The sequence below is a fragment of the Vipera ursinii genome (assembly GCF_947247035.1).
Source record: "Vipera ursinii genome assembly, chromosome: 1".
Classification (NCBI taxonomy): domain Eukaryota; kingdom Metazoa; phylum Chordata; class Lepidosauria; order Squamata; family Viperidae; genus Vipera; species Vipera ursinii.
In genome coordinates this window covers 266,898,083-266,918,822 of record NC_139512.1, presented here as the reverse complement: position 1 = coordinate 266,918,822, position 20,740 = coordinate 266,898,083, and the positions used below count along the sequence as shown (strand labels likewise).

At 41.8% G+C, this 20,740-nt stretch overlaps 1 protein-coding gene across 1 annotated transcript in view; it reads left to right on the top strand.

Moving 5' to 3' along the window:
• The window catches only part of MAP3K5 (mitogen-activated protein kinase kinase kinase 5), a 115,246-nt gene that overhangs the window by 79,475 nt on the left and 15,031 nt on the right, over window positions 1-20,740 (top strand). Inside the window, exons 16-25 of the mRNA XM_083368242.1 lie at window positions 1,168-1,301; window positions 4,227-4,354; window positions 5,257-5,393; window positions 6,858-6,963; window positions 8,645-8,802; window positions 9,397-9,574; window positions 9,902-9,922; window positions 15,702-15,879; window positions 16,340-16,508; window positions 19,909-20,094. Coding sequence (XP_083224368.1) covers window positions 1,168-1,301; window positions 4,227-4,354; window positions 5,257-5,393; window positions 6,858-6,963; window positions 8,645-8,802; window positions 9,397-9,574; window positions 9,902-9,922; window positions 15,702-15,879; window positions 16,340-16,508; window positions 19,909-20,094 — 1,395 coding nt within the window. The remainder of the gene's footprint in view (window positions 1-1,167; window positions 1,302-4,226; window positions 4,355-5,256; window positions 5,394-6,857; window positions 6,964-8,644; window positions 8,803-9,396; window positions 9,575-9,901; window positions 9,923-15,701; window positions 15,880-16,339; window positions 16,509-19,908; window positions 20,095-20,740) is intronic.

The window sequence follows — 20,740 nt, the reverse complement described above, 5'->3', positions numbered from 1 at the left end:
GGTATCAAAAAGAGCCTTGGTGGAGCAGTGGGCTAATACCTCCTTAAGTAACACCAGCTGCCTGCAATTAGTGCAGGTTCGCATCCCACCAAGCTCAAGGTTGACTCAGCCTTCCATCCTTCCGAGGTAGGTAAAATGAGGACCCAGATTGTTGGGGGCAATAAGCTGACTTTGTAATAATGCCGCTTGGGGGGGGTGTGAAAGCCCTAATAAGCAGGCATATACATAGAATGAAGGCTACTGCTAAGCTTGTAAGCCGCCCTGAGTCTTCGGAGAAGGGCGGGATATAAATGGAATAGAAAAAAAAAAGATTGCAACTTGAGATTTTACTGCCAGTTTTTCCAATGACTGTGCTTGTTGGAAGCTGCTTGTGAAGCACACAAATGGCAGTGATGTGACTATAAGACATTGCAAAGTTGAAAATGCCCATCAGTTATGATGTGCCTGAATTTTGATTACATGACCATAGGAACGCTGTGACAGTTGTAAATGTGAGATCTGGCCGTAAAGTTACTTTTTCAACACTGTCATAACTTTGAACAGTCATTAAAAAGGCAGTATGTTTAATTAATGGCTGCCACTTAGAGATGTTTGGATTTTCTTTTGTTAAATATTATCAAAAAGATTCATGGGGAATATATGGATCAGTGGAAAACAAACCATCACCAAAATTGAAGTTAAATTTTTAAACTGAAATTGTCTTATAATCCTCTTTAGTGACTGCTTCATTTAGTGACTGTTCATAGTTACAACCACTATAAAAAGGAACTTTACAACTAGTCCTTGTATTTATGGCTTTTTGTAGGTGTGTAAACAAAGGAAAGTTGAAGTAAGATCATGTGCACAGTCATGGTTTTACTTAACAATCTCTTTGCTTAATGAGCAAGTTGCAAGTTGCTAGTCCCCGTTATGGTCCCAAATGAGGATTACCTTTTATGAGATTCCTGTTCTCCCGGGAATGATAATTCACCATGAAAAGATAAAGTATAGATTTAAAAAATAAACACAGATCACACAACGACGCTGACTTGACGTTTAGATGGGATGTTGATTCTCCTTGGTTTGAACCACTGTTGAATCACGTCTTCCCAAAAGATAACAGTATTTGTATTTGACAGATAACAGAATGACATATCCCTTCCTTTTTGTGTATTTTTTTGGTTATAGTATGATTATGAATATGATGAAAATGGTGAACGAGTCATCCTGGGGAAAGGCACTTACGGCATAGTTTATGCAGGACGAGATCTGAGCAATCAAGTCAGAATTGCCATTAAAGAAATCCCAGAAAGAGATAGCAGGTATAATAATAGTGAATGCTGAACAGATGCTCTATGCTTACAGTTATATGGCTAATGCTCACCAGTGTTCTGTTGGGAAAAACTAATAATAGATCTCCTATCAAAAGTCTTCAAAAGCACTTACTTCTCCAACAGTAGATATATCAACCATAGACAATCAGAAAAGACTCCTGGTGCTACTGTTGAACCATCACGGTAACAGTATGAAAGGAGTCTTCCTATCCTTGTTCATATCCCACAGCTGTATATGGGTTACTGCAGCTGTGTCCAGAGACTCAGGAAGTAGAATTACACATGAAAGACAATTGCTGCATGAATACAAAATGCTTAATTACAGGTCACTTAAACATGTGGTATTTGCATTTATGCAAGTGTGCAGTAAGCCTAGTTGGATTTAATATTGGTTAGGGTTTTTTTTTATGGCTATTGATGTTCTCTTAGCTTCTGGTTCAGTGGTTAAGTGCTTTCTGTATGTAAGTAAAAAAAAAGTACCTTAAGAGATTATGAAATATTAACGCACATTTGCATTTCCCATCCCTTTTGACCAGGGCATGATTTGAAGCACAGAATTGGCATGGGTGTTCTTAATCCTTTCATTTAGCTGGCCATCTGGCCAAACAGAGAGGCTGAACCAGACTCTTTTGCAGTGTATTTATCCTTGCTGATTTGCACGTGGAAATTTGCTTGGGGGGGGGGGGAAACGGCAGGGAGGTGGTGGGAATGGGCTTGCACGTATAAAGCATTAAATTATTTTCTGTTCTCCCCCATAAACCTATTTTCTTCTAACTGTCCTCCCCTGCAGCAACTTTTGTCTAACAAAACCACTGATACTTTTGCCTAGACATGCTTGCTTTTAATGCTTCCGGGACTTGATCTGTACATTTCCAAAACAGGAAATAAGCAAAATAAATGTATGGATTGGTAAATATATAATGCAAATCACACAACCCTACGACATTAGATCTCTCACAGTGAACCCACAGAAAGTACACTCACACCACTTACAGGCAGAAAAGAAAACAAAGCTAGAAATCTGGGTAGAGAATGTAAAATTCCGAAACAGCCTTAATCTCCTCCAAACCAATGCACATAATATAAAACAGGGGTCTTCAAACTTGGCCCTTTTATGACTTGTGGACTTCAACTCCCAGAATTCCTCAGCCAGCTTTGCTGGCTGAGGAATTCTGGGAGTTGAAGTCCACAAGTCATAAAAGGGCCAAGTTTGAAGACCCCTGATATAAAATATACAATATAGAATGTAGTCTATACAAATACTGGTAGTCCTCAACTTAGGACTACAATAGAGCCCAAAATTTCCGTTGCTAAGTGAGACATTTGTTAAGTGAATTTTGCCCAAGAATTTCCTGCCTCAGTTGTTAAGTAAATCACTGTAGTTGTTAAATTAGTGACGTGAATTAGATGAATCTGGCTTCCTCACTGACTTCGCTTGTCAGAAGGTCGCAAAAGGTGGTCACGTGACCCCCCCGGACATGGCAACTGTCATAAATATGAATCAGTTGTCAAGCGTCCATATTTTGATCTCATGACCATGGGGATGCAGCAATGGTCATGGGTTTGAAAAACAGTCATAAGTCACGTTTTACAGTGCCGTTTAAATTTAAGCAGTCGCTAAACGATCTGTTGTAAGTCGAGGGCTGCCTGTATGTACAAAGAGACTGGCTCAGATTGCTCTTCCAACCCTCTTAAAGCAAGTTTGCAGACATAAGTGATCCTGCCTTTTCCAGTTAGTTGCCTCGCCTTCGTGCGTCAACAACATGTAATCTGAAATGATTCAGTCAGTTATCTGCTAGACCGCCCAGACACCACAACTTTCCCAGTATCTCCTGTATCCTCTCCTCAAGCATTATTATTTTTTTTTAAAAAAAAATCATCATCATCATCATAATCTGGATAATTGCCATACCGTTTCTGCCCCTTTCTTTCCTTCTGTATGTGTGTGTGGAGGGAGAGACCCCAAATGACTATAGAGGTAGAATGTCTAGAGAAGCCTTATTTTCGGGAGGTTTCTCTTAAGATCTTATGATTATTGGAAAGGGCAGTTTATTTTAGGTAAGTAGTATAGTTGTTGCGGGGAAAGTTAGTTTAGCTTCAGACTAGACTAGATCTCTTCAATCTAGATTAACTTAATTAAAGTAATATAACTCCGTTTTTAAAGTCATACCAAATTCAGGCCTCTCTCTTGTGTTTAGTTAACTTTGTAATGTGAATAGGGCCAGAATTTCATACTATCGAAAGTTGTACGTATATAACTGCAAAGATTCAAGGTGTATAATCACTGCAGCAATTCCACTGGTGGCTAAAATTTGTGAAAATAACAGCCAGGTTCTTGCAAATCCTGATAATGAGTGGTAAAAGTATGAAGTGGTAGCTGGCCCTTTTTTAGTAGTTGTATTTCAGTATCTAAAGAAACCAAGATAGGGAAACCACGACTAATATGAACAACTATTCAAATAGCTAAGTGGGAATAACAATACTTAGAATCTCAACTTTGCCGGAAAAGCACAGAAGAATGTGAAATCTGAATTTGTTTCAATGAAAAGGAAAAATTGTTATTGCACTTAAGAAAACATCCATGGTTAACATATCCTATAACACACCCATTTAAAATTTATATTGGATTACTTCACCAAAAGTATGAGATGAAGTTGTATTTTTCTGTACAATAAGTTGTTGATTTAGTCCACTTTCATGCCTTCTGCCTTGCCATTTGTTCTGTGTTATCAATTTTAAGGAATATATTTCCTTTGTATAAACATTATCTGGACAATTTTCTATGCTTTTTTATTTTAAAGTATTGTGGTCTGTAAGCTGTTGCGGGTTTATTTATAAATGAAGTATTATTTAATAAATTCCATGGGACGAAAACTATGGGACTGAATCGAGCTAATCTGCCTTTTATTTTAGGTATTCCCAGCCTTTACATGAAGAAATAGCTTTACACAAACACCTCAAACACAAGAACATTGTTCAGTATCTTGGCTCGTTTAGTGAAGATGGATTTATTAAGATATTCATGGAACAGGTACCAGGAGGTAAAACATTTGTAGAATACAAAGAATACATTTTTATTGTTTGTTATTACTATATTTTCTGTCAACCTAGGACAGCCATGCTGGCTCAGGAATTCTGGGAGTTGAGGTTCATGAGTCATAAAAGAGCCAAGGTTGCCTACCTCTGACCTAGGACTACAACTCCCAGAATTTGTAGCCAATTGCTAGTCCAGCAAGTTTGTTACAGAAGGTTGTAAAGCTGTTTTTCTTCATTAACATTTAGAAAATTGATGTTGTGTGAAATATTATCCAGAATTGACAAAATTTTCTTTTCAATTCACTAATCAATGAGGTAAAAGTAATAAAATATAACGTTTTGAAATAGAATAAACCACGGTGGTCAAACTGCCTGCCCGTGGGCCTGATGCATCATAGCGAAACTGTGCCCACCCCATTGCTGGCAATGGCAAAAAAGTCGTGATGTGTTGCGACATGTCACGTGACATTATGAGTTTGACACCCCTGGAATAAGCAATTTCCTTTTGTTTTATATTAGGAAAAAATGGAAATAGTTCTGAAATATTTTTTGTAATAAATTGTATCCAATGATGCCTGTCTGCAGATACAAAGTTTCCTCCAGTAGAGTTAATTGTATCTTTCCTCTGCACGCATCTAGGTTTGTTCTTTAGGGTTGAGGGAATTCATGTGGGTTTAGGCAGAGGGAAAAAAGTTAAACTGTTGTTTAGGTAGAACTCTTATCTGCCTAAGTTTGCATTTAACCTGGTATATTTATAATCGGAATATTTTTCACTACAAAAGGTACTAGTATTATAATAAATTTTTCCCATTTTTTTAAAGGAAATAGAAATACTACCATTCAAGTAGGCACTGCAGTTTACCCTTAGCATCTGTCTCATTTGAAACTGTTTTTCTTTATATTTCAGGTAGCCTTTCAGCTCTTCTGAGATCAAAATGGGGACCATTGAAAGATAATGAACAGACTATTGGTTTTTACACCAAACAGATTCTTGAAGGATTAAAATACCTCCATGATAATCAAATTGTGCATAGAGATATAAAGGTGGGAATTACTATGTGTTATAAATTATAAAGGAAAATTTCTTGGCAGAAAGAACCGGTATGAGCGCGTGTAAAATTATTTTATCATTATGAAATTAGTTCAACTTTTCTCTGAAGGAAAAAAAAAGTCTCAATCCTCATTTGATCATAGAAAATAGAGTAATATGAACAGATAGCCACTAATAAGAATGCATTGGAACTGATTTGGTTTTTAGACTCTTAGACTAATAGATGTTATGAAATAATGATGCATAAGATCTTTGCAATTAATTGGGATAGTGCAGATGGAATTCTCATCTGAATTCAGCCTTGTTTAGTTGTGGGTTCTTCAAAAGGTTTTGGAAGAAGCACGGTGTCCGTCAGGTGCAAGGAACCAGAATGACACTGGAAGTTCATCAGAGAAATATGTTCATTACTACTCACCTATGAAGTAGTAGAAAATATTTGTAGCTGGGGTTTTAGATTTTGGCAGTGGTTTGCTCTCCAAGCTTGTTTCAATTTACTTTCTGAACGTTTTGTTACCAGACTAGGTAACATCACATCACACTGGCACACAAGACATTTATAAGCTAAGGAGAATAGGACAAGAAAGTCCTCCTAATGATGTTACCTAGTCTGGTAATGAAATATTAAGCACTGCCAAAAACTATCCGCCTATTTACAAGAATCTCGCCAAACTAACTGCAGTCACCACAAAGAACTAGCAACTAGATAACCACTGCAAGATTTAGGGAAAGTTTTTCCCCCCGCCATTTCCTCCCCTTCAATGATTCCAGGTTAGCCAATCTTGTAACGCCTCCCTCCGCTTCAGCTGCAGATTGCACCACAGTGTCTGATTCATGTCCTTTTAAAATGGGCAGTATTCATGTAGCATAAAGATTGGTAAGATATAGTTATCTAAAAGAAATAGTGATGTACCAAGGATACTTGACTTGTGACTATTTTAACCACTCCCCTTTTTCTACATTAATTTACATCAAGGATCAGAAGTCTTTTGAAGATACGGCAGAATTCTCACATTAATATGTATGAGTGAGAGGGGGCTTACATACTCTTGCTGATGGGTAGTATCAAACATGGAGACTTCATGGGACATGATTTACTGTTCTGTCACTTTTCCATCCCATTTATTCATTTTTCGATCTTTCATACATTTTAAGTTTTCCTAGCCCCTAACGCTTATGACCCTTTAACAAAGTATGTTGATAAGAAAGAAAATAATTAAACCCACACAATATTAGGTATAGAAAATAATTTTTCCTTACAGTTTTAGAATTATCCCATTTGTTCAGATATTTGTTCAGCATCCAGGAATGAGGGGGTCATCTGAGATGTAATCTAGTTTCAAAGGTGTAGCAACATCTATTTCATTCATAATCACTTTTCAGCATTCATTTTAACTGCAAATTGTTTTGCGATGTCAGTCATAAGGTGAAACAGTCATTACAAACTTCTCTTCCCTCAGGGGGATAATGTTCTTATCAACACATACAGTGGAGTGTTAAAGATTTCAGATTTTGGAACATCAAAGAGGCTTGCTGGAATCAATCCTTGCACTGAGACTTTCACAGGTATGTTCTAAATCTGAAAGCATGTTGTAGAGTTTCTAATTTCAATGTCAGGAAGAATGTTCAAGGACATACATTGAACGTAATCTTTGACATTCCTAGTGGATGTAACATGCTTATTTTATTTGCCTTGGTTAGGAAAAAATACCCTCTATCTGCATTGATTTAGTTGTGTGCAGTTCTTAAAAAACTGTAAATTAAGAGCCATTACTTGAGCTAATGTTCTAAGTTTATTGACTTGAGGAATCGTAGGGAATCCTTCCCACTGGAAAATATGTTTAGGGAGTGTAGCATTAGTCATTCATGATGTAGTTCAGAGAAGTAGTAATAACCATCTATTGATGTGCATAGCAATCTCCATTAATGTTATCAGCAGCATTCCTGATAATTGATTTAGAGGAAGTGCAGATTATTTAATCAGTCTGACATTCTGATCAAATTAAAGGCCATACATAAGCATAACATTAGCTGGCTTAGGAACTGGGTGTGCTCTGACTCAGTACTCAATATTATGGCTGGGATTTGTATGCATTTACAAAAAGGTATTAAATGTTATTCTGAATATATATTTCTTATAGAAAATAAAAACAACATAAATATAACTTTGAAACAGTGAATAGATTTAATTGCAGTTTTTAAATTTAATATATGTAGCTTTGTGATTTGCCTTTCTGTACCTTGTCTTCCCAAATGTTGGATTCCATCTCCCATCGTACTTACTATTGGATATATTGAAAAAGCCTGGTGGGGACTATTCAAAATAGCTAAAAAACAACAAAAAAAAAAACAGTTGTACCCATTTGCTCTATTGCATGGGTGTCACACTCGCCACATCATGTGACGTGTCACAACATATCACGACTCTTTTTGCATTGCTAGCAATGGGGTGGGCGCAGCTTCGGTATGATGAAACCGGCCCACGGGCCAGCAGTTTGACACCCCTGCTCTATTAACTTGTATCATACAGCATTCAAGACTGTTGCAAACACCTATGCTTAACCTTATTGTGGAAATTATTGCTCTGCCATTGAGATATTTGTAAGCTTTCTGCTTGGTAGCTCTTCGAATACAGCATAATGCGTGAACAGCTCTTTTCTGATTGTTCACAGCAGTGGACTACCTTTAAGACTACTATGGAACTAAGCTCAGTGATCCTTAAACTATTACAAAATTAAAACAAGATCAGATAGAAAAAACTAGGTTTCTTGAGTCATATGGTCTTGTCTTGAATCAAAAAATGCAAAGTCATGCCAGCACAAACAATAATTTTTATAATTGTAAAATCCATATTTTCTTGCTTTTTGTTTCTTCTTATATGAGAACCTCAAAGTTTGTTGTTAGCAAAGACAATTTTTGATTTTTTTTTGGAACAGTGTGCACTGAATAATATTTTTTTAAAAGCATGGCCAGATTCTATTCATGTTCCAAATCTGACAACTTCAGGCTATCATATGGCTATCCTTGCATGGTTATTTCAGTGCTGTCCCTATACCAAGACTGCACAGGATGGATATTATTTTTAATGCATATCGAAATAACATAATACTTATCTCCTCTTGCTGAAAACACACCAAACAACCTTGTATAAAAAGCAAAAATAGGTGGAACAGTTGGAACATTCTAGTGTGCCATATAAATGCTCAATACTGTGACAGAAATGTACATTAAAATCTGTTTTTCACAGGTACTCTTCAGTATATGGCACCAGAAATAATTGATAAAGGACCAAGAGGTTATGGAAAGGCTGCAGATATCTGGTCCTTAGGCTGTACAATTATTGAAATGGCTACAGGAAAGCCTCCATTTTATGAACTAGGAGAACCACAAGCAGCCATGTTCAAGGTTAGTTTAGATAATAACATTTTCTTAAAAAAAAGGAAAGTAAACTGTGTTAAGGCTATGTTTAAAAAAACAAGTTGATATGATACCGGCTGGGGAGGAAAACATTACAGCATATTTTGTTCATATTTAAATTCAACTGAACATGAAAGCATGCCATAGTAAACTAAATGCTAAAATTTCTATGGAGATTCTCAGTCATCCAGGTCATAGTTATCCCAAAGATACTTTTTCACTAGGCAACTGGACATTCTTTTTTTTTTTCTTTGAGGACGTTTCGTTTCTCATCCAAGAAGCTTCTTCAGCTCTTCTTCAGAGCTGAAGAAGCTTCTTGGATGAAAAGCAAGACTTCTTCAAAGAAAAAACAAGGAAGTCTAGTTGCCTCGTGAAAAAGCATCTTCGGGGAAATGCTAAAATGTTATTTAGATTATCTTTTAAAATAATACCTATCTTAAGAACAAAAGGCTGTTCTAAGATCCTTCAGCTAATGCTATTTTTAACGTGGAAATAAAAGAGAGAAGTTCTCTCTATGATAAAGATCTGCTTGTTTTTTTTGTTTTTGTTTTTTTTAATTTGATTTTTATTTGCATTTATTAGGTTGGAATGTTCAAAATACATCCTGAGATTCCAGAATCCATGTCAGTGGAGGCAAAAGCTTTTTTGCTGAGATGCTTTGAACCTGATCCAGATAAGAGGACCTGTGCTAATGAGCTTCTTGTAGATGAGTTTTTAAAAGTCACCAGCAAAAAAAGAAAGTCGCAGTCAAAAGTAACAGGTGAAGAAATCTAACTGTTCTAGTTGGGAGATCTTAGACTTAGATTATTAGGAGTCATTATTAAGAAAGCCAGGTTTCTTGACAGTCTTTTGAGAGTGGCAAGTCAGAACCCACTAACAGATATGATTTTGAAGTAGGGAGTTTTGTCAAATGCTTTTTAGAATATTACATTAGTGTGTGTCTCGTGTAAATACACTATCTCCATTCTTTTAGTAGAAATTTGATATTACAAAGTTTACCTGCATCGGAGCCCTGTTGTATATCAAGTTTCCTTTGTTTGAATTGAGCAATTCTGAATGTTACAATATTTTTGTTTTATTTTTGCAGCTCTCACACCTGGATCAAATGGTAAGTTTAGCAATTAATATTTTTTCTGAGAAAATTTTTGCTTTGAAACTCATCAAATTTAGTACTCAACGCATTTCGATGTGAACATTTTGTCCCGATACTCATAGTTTGTTTAGTACTCAATGTACAACCTAGAACTTTTCGTTGTCGGCTGCCTTGTGATTCACTATATTATTCCATATGGGAAAAAATTGTTTGGTATTCATCATTTTTGATACTCATAGCAGCTCCCGTAATCAATTAACAGTGAGTTAACACCGCTGTATTTATTTTTCATATCACAGAGAAGTTTTTTTTTTTCCACTCCTGCCATCGTTTTGGAATTGTACACAGTACAATTTTGTCATCCAAGATAATATAACTGTTCTGAACCAGCCCTCTTCTCGCACCCCTAATCAAAGGAAGAGTCTGGAAAGCGTCCAAGATCAAAAGGCTTCTGCCAAGTTTTAATTACACTGTTACAAAAATACAAGAGCTTGACTTCTCAAACGAAAAAGTTGCTTTCAGCAACCAGCCCCTCCCCAAACACTTCTTTTATAGAGAGCTCAGGGCGTGGTCTCCCTGTGCCTCCTCCCGAGTAGTCCCATAGTCTTTCTTTGTTTGTCCCTGCTCGCCTGCCTCCTGCGTCGGGCGTCCTTGAACAGGGCCAGCTGTGGGTCATCATCCTCCGCACTCTCGGGCTCACACAGCTGAGAAGAGGTCCCCGGCTGAGGACTCTGCAAAGCCTCCAAATCATCATCAGCCGGTTCGTTTCCCTCCTCCCCCACATCTGAGTCCTCCGATACATCGGACCCGGCTGTCGGACCCACAGGCTGGCCCTGAGTCACAACACTATCCCGCACCGCAGGGCCCTTCCCTCGGGTCTGCCGATCCGGATGCGGTCGGGATGGGAACTGTTCGTGAAAAGCAGTCACCAACGCAGGGGCATGAACGGCGGTCGCGTCTTCCCATGTGAAGTCCTCCGGCCCGTACCCTTTCCACTCGATCAGGTACTGGAAGCGACCTTTCAGCCAGCGGGAATCCCTGATGCTGGCGACCTCGTACTCGGGGGTGCTGCCTCCATCACGAGTTCCTGATGGGGGAGGTTCCGCTTGGCGAAGTGGACAGGCCGGTTGTTCGGGGACCAACAAGGACCGATGGAAGACGGGGTGCACGCGCAGGGAACGTGGCAGAGTTAAACGATAGGCGACCGGGTTGATGACGGCCTCGACTGGGAACGGTCCAAGGTAACGGTGGTCCAGCTTCCTCGCCGGCCGAGTGGATGGTAGGTTCCTGGTGGACAGCCAGACCCGATCCCCCACCGATAGTGGAGGCGTATCCCTTCTCGACCGATCGGCGAACCTCTTGTAGTCGGCCTTGGCCTTCTCCAGCTGCCGTCGCACCAACCGATGGATCGCCTGTAACTCCGCCATGAATTCGTTCGCTGCCGGCTCCGGTGAGTCCACGGGAGAAAGAGGGAAGAACCTGGGGTGATAACCCACGTTGGCCAAGAACGGTGTCATCTGCGTGGAGGTGTGTTGCGAGTTATTAAAGGCAAACTCGGCTATGGCCAAATAGTCCACCCAGTTGTCCTGCTGCAGGTTAACATAGCAGCGCAGATACTGCTCTAAGATGCCGATGACCTTCTCGGTACCCCCGTCGGTCTGAGGATGATGCGCGGACGAGAGGCAAACCTTAATGTCCAACGCCCGCATCAACTCCTGCCAGAAGCGGGCTGTAAACTGGGCCCCCCTATCGGAGACGACCCTATCGGGAAGGCCGTGCAGCCGGAACACCTGTTGGATGAACATGCGACTAGTGGCGCGAGCTGACGGTAAGCCGCGACAGGGGATGAAGTGCGCCATCTTGGTCAACATGTCCACCACCACGAACACTGTCGTGAAGCCGGAGGATGGGGGTAGATCCGTCAGAAAGTCCATGGACACAGCCCCCCAGGGTCTCTTGGGCGTTGGCAAAGGCTGCAGTAAACCAGGCGGGGCCCCTGTCGCTGACTTGGCCTGCCTGCATGGGACGCAGGAGGTGACATAAGACTGGACATCGTGTCGGACTCGGGGCCACCAGAAAGTACGGGAGACCAGGTTCAGAGTCTTGAACAGGCCAAAATGCCCCGCAGCCGGGTTATCATGACATTGGCTGAGGACGAGTCCCCTGAGTGGCCCTCCTGGAACATAGAGCCGGTCACGATAATACAGGAGTCCATCCGTGACCGACCAAGGCGAATCTGGCCCCACCTCTTCCTTCCGCTGAGCCACCCACGCCTCCTGCTGCTGCGCCTCCCGGATCCGAGCCCGTATATCCACCGGCTCCCGTACCGCAGCAAAAGACTCGACGGGAATCACTGTCCTGGGCGGAAGCTTGTCTTCCACTCGGGTGTACTCGGGCTTCCTGGACAGAGCATCCGCTCTCTGGTTGTGCCCGCTTGGTATGTACCGCACCCGGAAGTCAAACCTCGCAAAGAAGAGGGACCACCGGATCTGGCGTTGGTTCAAATTCCGAGCGGTCTGCAGGCTTTCCAGATTCTTGTGGTCCGTCCGGACCTCGATTTGATGCCGCGCCCCCTCCAGATGATGCCTCCAAGCCTCGAACGCCGCCTTGATGGCCAGCAGCTCCTTCTCCCAGATGGTATAGTTGCGCTCCGAGGGATTCAATTTCCGAGAGTGATACGCGCAAGGGAAAAGGGTACCGTTGGGCGTCGCTGCCTGGAGTAACACGGCCCCAATGGCAATGTCGGAGGCGTCCGCCTCCACGACAAACGGCCGTTGCGGGTCAGGATGCTTCAAGATGGGCTCCTTCATGAAGGCGTCCTTCAAAGCTTGGAACGCCTGTTGTTCGGGGGCGTTCCACTGGAACCGAGTCTTCTTCTGCAGGAGCCGGGTGAGGGGGGCTGTCAAGGCAGCAAAGCCAGGGATGAATGTCCGATAGTAGTTGGCAAATCCAAGAAGTCGCTGAACATCCTTCACGCGACGCGGGGGTTGCCAACTCTGCAACGACTCAACTTTACTTGGATCCATGGCGATGCCCTCAGGAGAAATGCGGTGGCCCAAGAAATCAATGGTCACCTGGTAGAACTGGCACTTCTCCAACTTGGCAAACAGCCGATGTTTCCGGAGGCGCTGCAGGACCTGACGGAGATGCTGATGATGCGCTTCACGCGACGGGGAGTAAATCAGGATGTCGTCCAGGTAAATCACAACAAACTGGTCCAACAGATCCCGAAAGATGTCATTCATAAAATGCTGAAACACAGCGGGGGCGTTGGTCAGGCCAAACGGCATCACCGTGTACTCGAAATGTCCATAGCGAGTACCAAACGCTGTCTTCCACTCATCACCCGGCCGAACCCTGACGAGGTTGTAAGCTCCACGCAGGTCCAGTTTCGTGAAGATCTTAGCCTCCCGGAGACGGTCCAAGAGCTCGGGGATGAGGGGCAGCGGGTAGCGGTTACGCACCGTGATAGCGTTGAGTTTCCGGTAGTCACAGCAAAGCCGCAACTCGCCCGACTTCTTTTTGACGAAGAGCACGGGCGCAGACACTGGCGAGGACGAGGGCCGGATGAATCCACGAGCCAAGTTCTTTGTCAGGAAGTCCCGCAATGCAGCCAACTCGGGCTCCGACATGGAGTACAAACGCCCCACTGGGAGAGGCGCATCAGGGACTAGGTCAATGGAGCAGTCGTAGGGCCTGTGCGGGGGTAATTGGTCCGCCTCTGACTCGCTGAACACGTCAGCAAAGTCGGACAGTACGGGAGGCAAGGAAACCCCTGAGGAACCCTCCACCTGGCCGGCACAGATATGGCGGGTGTGGTCCACGCACTGCAAACTTGGGAAGGTGACCAAGTTCTGAGACCAATAGATCTGTGGATCATGCGCCCGGAGCCACGCCAGTCCCAAGACCACGGGGAAGTGCAGATCCGAAGTGACGTAAAACTGAATGGCCTCCACATGGGTACTGATGGCCATACACACGGGTTGCGTGGCGGCCGTGATAGGCCCGGACAGGAGCACTCGACCATCGATGGTCTCCACAAGCATGGGCGGATCCACCGGACACTGGGGAACAGCCCATTTGGCCACAAAGGCCGAATCCATAAAGTTAGTGGTTGCCCCAGAGTCAATTAAGGCATGGACCGGAATCCCCTCTGGCTTGCCAGGAAGGATCAGTCGTGCCTCCAAAATCAAATGCCGTGGAGGTTCACAGGCACCGTCGGAACGGCGTAGCTCGGCGTGATCGTTGTGGGTCGCCCGATCTTTCACACCGTCTAGATCGGGCTCGGGCCGTTTCCCGATAGCAAAGCAGGGGACTTTCTCGGGGCAGGCTTGGTCACTGACGCCCGCTGACGCTTCTTCGGGCAAGAAGCAGCCAAATGTCCAGGGTCCCCACAGTAAAAACACAACCCCTCCGATCGTCGTCTGTCCATTTCCGTCACCGATAGACGGGACCTGGCGGCACCCAGCTCCATTGGCTCCTCCCTCTGGACTGGGGGCTCACGCACAACAGGGGTGGCAGGGGTCTGTGGGGTGGCACGGCGACTCTTACGCTGCTGCAGCCGGGCATCGATCCGCAGACAAAGATGGATCAGCCCATTCAGGTCTGAGGGAATGTCCACGCGGGCCAGCTCATCCAACATCTCCTCTGACAAGCCATCCTGAAAGGCATCCACGAGCGCAGCCTCATTCCAGGCGGAATCCTGGCTAAGCAGCCGGAAATCGCTGATATAGGCTTGTAGGGGGCGCTGACCCTGCCTCAAAGCTTTCAGACGTCGGGTGGCGGTCTGCGCCTTAATCGGGTCCTCGTACATGAGGCGCATATGGTCACAAAACCCCCCAAAGTTATCCAACAAAGGGCTAGGCTGTGCCAACAGAGGCGTGCCCCAACGAGCTGCATCTCCCGACAGAAGGCTCAACACGAATCCCACCTTATCTCGGTCAGTGGGGAAATCAGCTGCTCTCACGCTGATATATAGCTGGCATTGTCCCAGGAAGGCAGGAAACAGTTCTGGTTTACCAGCAAATTTATCCGGCATAGCTATCTGACATTTCCTCCTGGGTGGGGGGGCAGCATGTACCTGAGCCTGCAGTTGTGCCACCTGAGTGGCCAACAAGGTGAGTTGCTGGTTGAGCTGGGCATTCTCGGCAAGAAGCTGCTCCATCGTAGTATTAAGGGGTGGGTGTCTGAAAGCAAACTGTTCTGAACCAGCCCTCTTCTCGCACCCCTAATCAAAGGAAGAGTCTGGAAAGCGTCCAAGATCAAAAGGCTTCTGCCAAGTTTTAATTACACTGTTACAAAAATACAAGAGCTTGACTTCTCAAACGAAAAAGTTGCTTTCAGCAACCAGCCCCTCCCCAAACACTTCTTTTATAGAGAGCTCAGGGCGTGGTCTCCCTGTGCCTCCTCCCGAGTAGTCCCATAGTCTTTCTTTGTTTGTCCCTGCTCGCCTGCCTCCTGCGTCGGGCGTCCTTGAACAGGGCCAGCTGTGGGTCATCATCCTCCGCACTCTCGGGCTCACACAGCTGAGAAGAGGTCCCCGGCTGAGGACTCTGCAAAGCCTCCAAATCATCATCAGCCGGTTCGTTTCCCTCCTCCCCCACATCTGAGTCCTCCGATACATCGGACCCGGCTGTCGGACCCACAGGCTGGCCCTGAGTCACAACAATAACCTCTGGGAGATCTTAGCAGATAGATTATATGAATTGGGGTGAATTGTTACATTCAGTTGTTTATTACAGTTTGCTCCCCGTATATATCTTCATCATACTTTGTTTCCTGTTTCACTGAGCAGAATATCTTCGAAGCATATCCTTGCCTGTTCCTGTTCTGGTAGAAGACACAAGCAGTAGCAGTGAATATGGTTCAGTTTCACCTGACAATGAGTTGAAACTTGACCCCTTCTCCTTTAAAATGAGAGCCAAATCCTGTGGTGATAAGGAAGGAAAAGGACTTAGGTCTCTTTTTCTAAGGTAATTGTCTAAGTAATTAATATCTCTGCTAGGTTAGGTGGCTCAGTGGGTAAAGACACAGAGCTTGTCAATCAGAAGGTCGGCAGTTTGGCATGTCGAATCCCGAGTGCCGCGTAACAGAGTGAGCGCCTGTTACTCATCCCAGCTTCTGCCAACCTAGCAGTTCGAAAGCACGTAAAAATGCAAGTAGAAAAATAGGGACCACTAAGGTGGGAAGGTAACAGTGTTCCATGCGCCTTTGACATCTAGTCATGCCAGCCACATGACCACGGAGACATGCTCGGACAAGCGCTGGCTCTTCGGCTTTGAAACGGAGATGAGCATCGGCCCCTAGAGTTGGAAACGACTAGCATGCATGTGCAGGGGAACCTTTACTTTACCTAGGTTATGAAAAAGATATATCGCCTTTTTTTAAAAAAAGGGTTTCTTCATTGTTGTTTCTACTGTTAAATATCCACAGCATCCCAGATGAGAATTTTGAGGACCATAGTGCTCCTCCCTCACCCGAGGAGAAGGATTCTGGCTTTTTTATGCTAAAAAAGGACAGTGAGCGAAGAGCTACCCTTCACAGAATTCTAACCGAAGACCAGGATAAGGTAGTGAGAAATCTGATGGAAGCCTTAGCTCAGGTAAAGAAATGCATGTAATATGTTTAGCACTATTTTTAAAAAAAAAACAACACAAAATACATTGGCTAGTACGTTGGGATCGAAACACATTGCAAGCTTATATAATATTGTAGTGACACATTTCTTTACAGGTGGCAATTGGCAGGTTTTCAGGAATCCTACAGAGCATAAATATGTTTAAGTGCAAACAATTGCAAGATTAAACTATAGCTGTACCTTCGCTTCTCTGCCATTAATGCTCATTTATGTAGTGATTTTACTTCTGAGAGATCCCTTCTGAAAATGTTATTGGGAAATGCTTATAGAATTATGGAGAAAAATGATGATTTCCTGACAATTAGATATGTTCCGATTATCCAAACCAGAAACAGTTTTTCTACGTGTTTGTCAGAAACAACACATTTAGAAGAGTTAAATACTATACAAATTGTATATGCTTACGTGTCTGCATTGTTAATATTATTTTGAGTTTTCTGTTAAGACATGCTTGGTAGTATTTAAAAATCAATGGCAGAATGTTAGTTATGTTGATTTTATTAAAAAAATTAAGTAACAAAGTCAAGTCAAGCTACTGCTAAGTTTGTAAGCCGCCCTGAGTCTTCGGAGAAGGGCGGGATATAAATGGAATTTTTAAAAAAAATTATGCATTAGATATGTAATGGCAAAGGATGATGAAATATTTTGAGAATGTTGTTCAAAATCACTTATTTCTGTATATTTTATATCAATACAGAAAAAGTATTATTTGTATAAGTGCTACAGTGTAATAAAGAGACAACTGTAAATAGGAATGTTACACTTTTGGCTCTAACGATTACATAATTCAATTGTCCATAGTTTTCAGGGTTTTTTTGTAGGTTTATGGCTTATAAGACAACAATTAAAGTCATTTTGGAAGATCAGGACCAGAAAAGGACACATTGAGAGTATTGTTCTCCTTTGGGTTTCAAACGTTCATAAGAATCTGTTCTATTTCACATGTGCAATTTTCAATCAAAGCCAATTTGAAACAGTTAATCTGATGAATATGAAAGAGGTTTTTTTGTGTGTATGTATTTTTGTTAAAAGTTTAAAGAGCAATAATAAGAACTAGTGCAAACTATATTAAAACCAAGAAACAAAAATGAGAAAAATAACAAAAAAGCTAAAAGTGCAATTAGAAAAAAAAGGAAATAAGAAAAAAAGAGAAAGATATACAGTTGCAAGAAAAAGTGTGTGAACCCTTTGGGATTACGTGGAGTTTTGCATGAATTGGCCATAAAATGCGCTCTAAACGTCATGTAAGTCACAACAATAGAAAAACACAGTCTGCTTAAAATAATACTACACAAACATTAGCTGTTGTCATGTTTTAATTGAACATAAGATGGAAACATTCACAGTGCAGGGTGGAAAAAGTATGTGAACTCCTAGCCTAATGACTTCTCCAAGAGCTAATTGGAGCCAGGAGTGAGCCAACCTTGACTCCAATCAGTGTGATGATATTGGATGTGTTGCTGACAGCTGTCCTGCCCTTTAAAAACACACACCTGTTTTGGGTTTACTGGTCTCAAGAAGCACTGTCTGATGTGAACCATGCCTCGCAGAAAAGAGCTCTCAGAAGACCTACGATCAAGAATTGTTGACTTGCATGAAGCTGGAAAGGGTTACAAAAGTATCTCCAAAAGCCTTGATGTTCATGTGTCCACGGTAAGACAGACTGTCTAGAAAGGGAGAAAGTTTAGCACTGTTGCTACTCTCCCTAGGCGTGGTCGTCCTGTAAAAATGACTGCAAGAGCACAGTGCATAATGCTTAATGAGGTAAAGAATAATCCTAGAGTGTCAGCTAAAGACCTACAGAAATATCTGGCACATGCTAACATTTTTGTTGACACATCTACAATAAGGAAAACATTAAACAAGAATGGAGTACATGGGAGGACACCACGGAGGAAGCCATTGCTGTCCAAAAAAAATATTGCAGCACGTTTGAACTGTAAAGAAAGATATAATGGTATAAGGGAGTAGCTTCTGATATTCCCCACAGCAATCATAACTACAATTATATTTTATTTTATCTCTAAAGTTTTATCATGACACTCTTCTTTCTATAATCAATCGTGTCTAATAAATCAGTCCTAAAAGGAGAAGTTGGACTTCATTCAAATATTAATCTTTAAAATCCTCTGTATCAATGTATGTATTAGAAACTATTTTTTTAGCTTTTATAGCTTTGAATATTTCTCAGAAAATTAATATAGAAATTGACAAGAGCAGCAGAAACATGGAACTGATATCAGTTCTTCTTCCAAAAGAATAACCCTTACAGTATAAACACATTGCAGACGTTGCATTTTAATAGATAGATGGCACATAGTTCCTTTACTTGGGTATTCCGTGATTCAACTGTGTCTATGTTTATGTCAAGTCTGAGTTACCCTTGCAGATATGTAGATCTATTCCAGTGCTGCTCAGTCTGAACTATTATGCCAGTGATTCTAATTTTATCATTTCTAGGTCATAACATTTGAATTTACAAGAAAAAAATGGAAATGGCTTGCTTCAAAGTAACATTCTCTAGCGACATTTCACATATAAAGGCATACTTGATATGCTTCCAGTCTGTTTTATGACTCAACTTTAATTAATCAAAGACAAAGCTCATAACTCTTCCAAGGGCTTCTTTTTAAATTGTTCCTCAGAGAATTGCAGAGGATGGAAACAAAAGCTAATTCTTACTGAGGTGATCTTGGATACAACTTTTACTAATGTTGACTGAGCTACTGGATGAACTATTTTGTACTCTGAATAACTGAAAACAACATTATTACATTCTCTTCAAATTGAACCGTTGTAACTTACGTTTCTCTCATTGTCCAGAATTCGGCATTCTGTTTCAACAGTCCCAATCATATATATCATACTGTAAACAGGATATAAACACTATAGTAGCTCTTTCAGATCCCACCCTTACTACAAAAACATTCATATCAGTAGTCTATTGTCAGATCAGGGGCCATATGTAATACAGACTATACTTATATCCTTATTAACTGAAGCCTGTTGGTTTTAATGCACACTTAATAAACAAACAAAAATATATGTTAATATTTTCCCCCCAGAAAACCTCATTGAAATGGCATGGGTCCATCTCATTCTACCAAGATTGGTTCGCCCACTTGTGCCGGCAGAGGAGGCATGCTGCGGGATCCAGGAGAATGATATGATATGATTATGAGAAGATGGGCAATCAATAAATTTCATAAATAAACAAATTTTATAAATAAAAATAAATATATAAAGTTTTGTTAAGACATGGGCAGCAAATAAATAAACACACAAACGGAGCTGTATTCTTAATTTTCATTAATACTATCCACAGTTATACAAATGTAATTAGCTATTTTTGTTGTTGTAACAGAGTCCTGAAGAGCCTAAGTTGAAATGGGAACACATTACAACTTTAGTTGCTAGCCTCAGAGAATTTGTAAGATCAACAGATCGCAAAATCATTGCAAATACACTTTCAAAGCTGAAACTGGAGCTGGACTTCGACAGTCATGGCATTAGCCAAGTTCAGTTAGTACTCTTTGGTTTCCAAGATGCAGTAAGTATATTTTGGGCTTCTTGTTTTGCTAATTTTTAAGAACATAAGCAGTCCCTTGCTGGATTGGACCCTTGGCCCATCTAGTCTAGCAGTTTAGTTCACAGTGGCCAACGAACTGCATAAGGAAGGCCATTAGTCTCCCAGCAGATGACCTTCAGAGGCACTGACATGGCCATCATGTCATGAAGATTATAAACATTTCAAAATTTCTTTAGAGGAGACTTTTCAGTTTAGATGAATTTCTGCATGGGCATCTGCCTAGTAATGATAGCTTGAGGCTGCATCCTTCCACTTCTGCAGATTATGACAAAGATTCTGTTTCTTGGTGAACATGATGTGACTTTCTGATCTTGGAGATGTAAAGAAAAAGAGTATCATTCATTTCTCCAGCCCAAGTGTTGGGAGGAAGGATAAAACAACTTTTATTGTTTCCAAAATTGAATAATCAATCCGAATAGAGCTGGCAGGGACCTTGGAGGTCTTCTAGTCCAACCTCCAGTGATGAAGCACCTATAACTTCTGAAGGCAAGCTGTTCCACTGATTAATTGTTCTCACTGTCAGGAAGTTTCTCCTTAGTTCCAGGTTGCTTCTCTCCTTGATTAGTTTCCATCCATTGTTTTTTGTCTTGCCTTCTGGAGCTTTGGA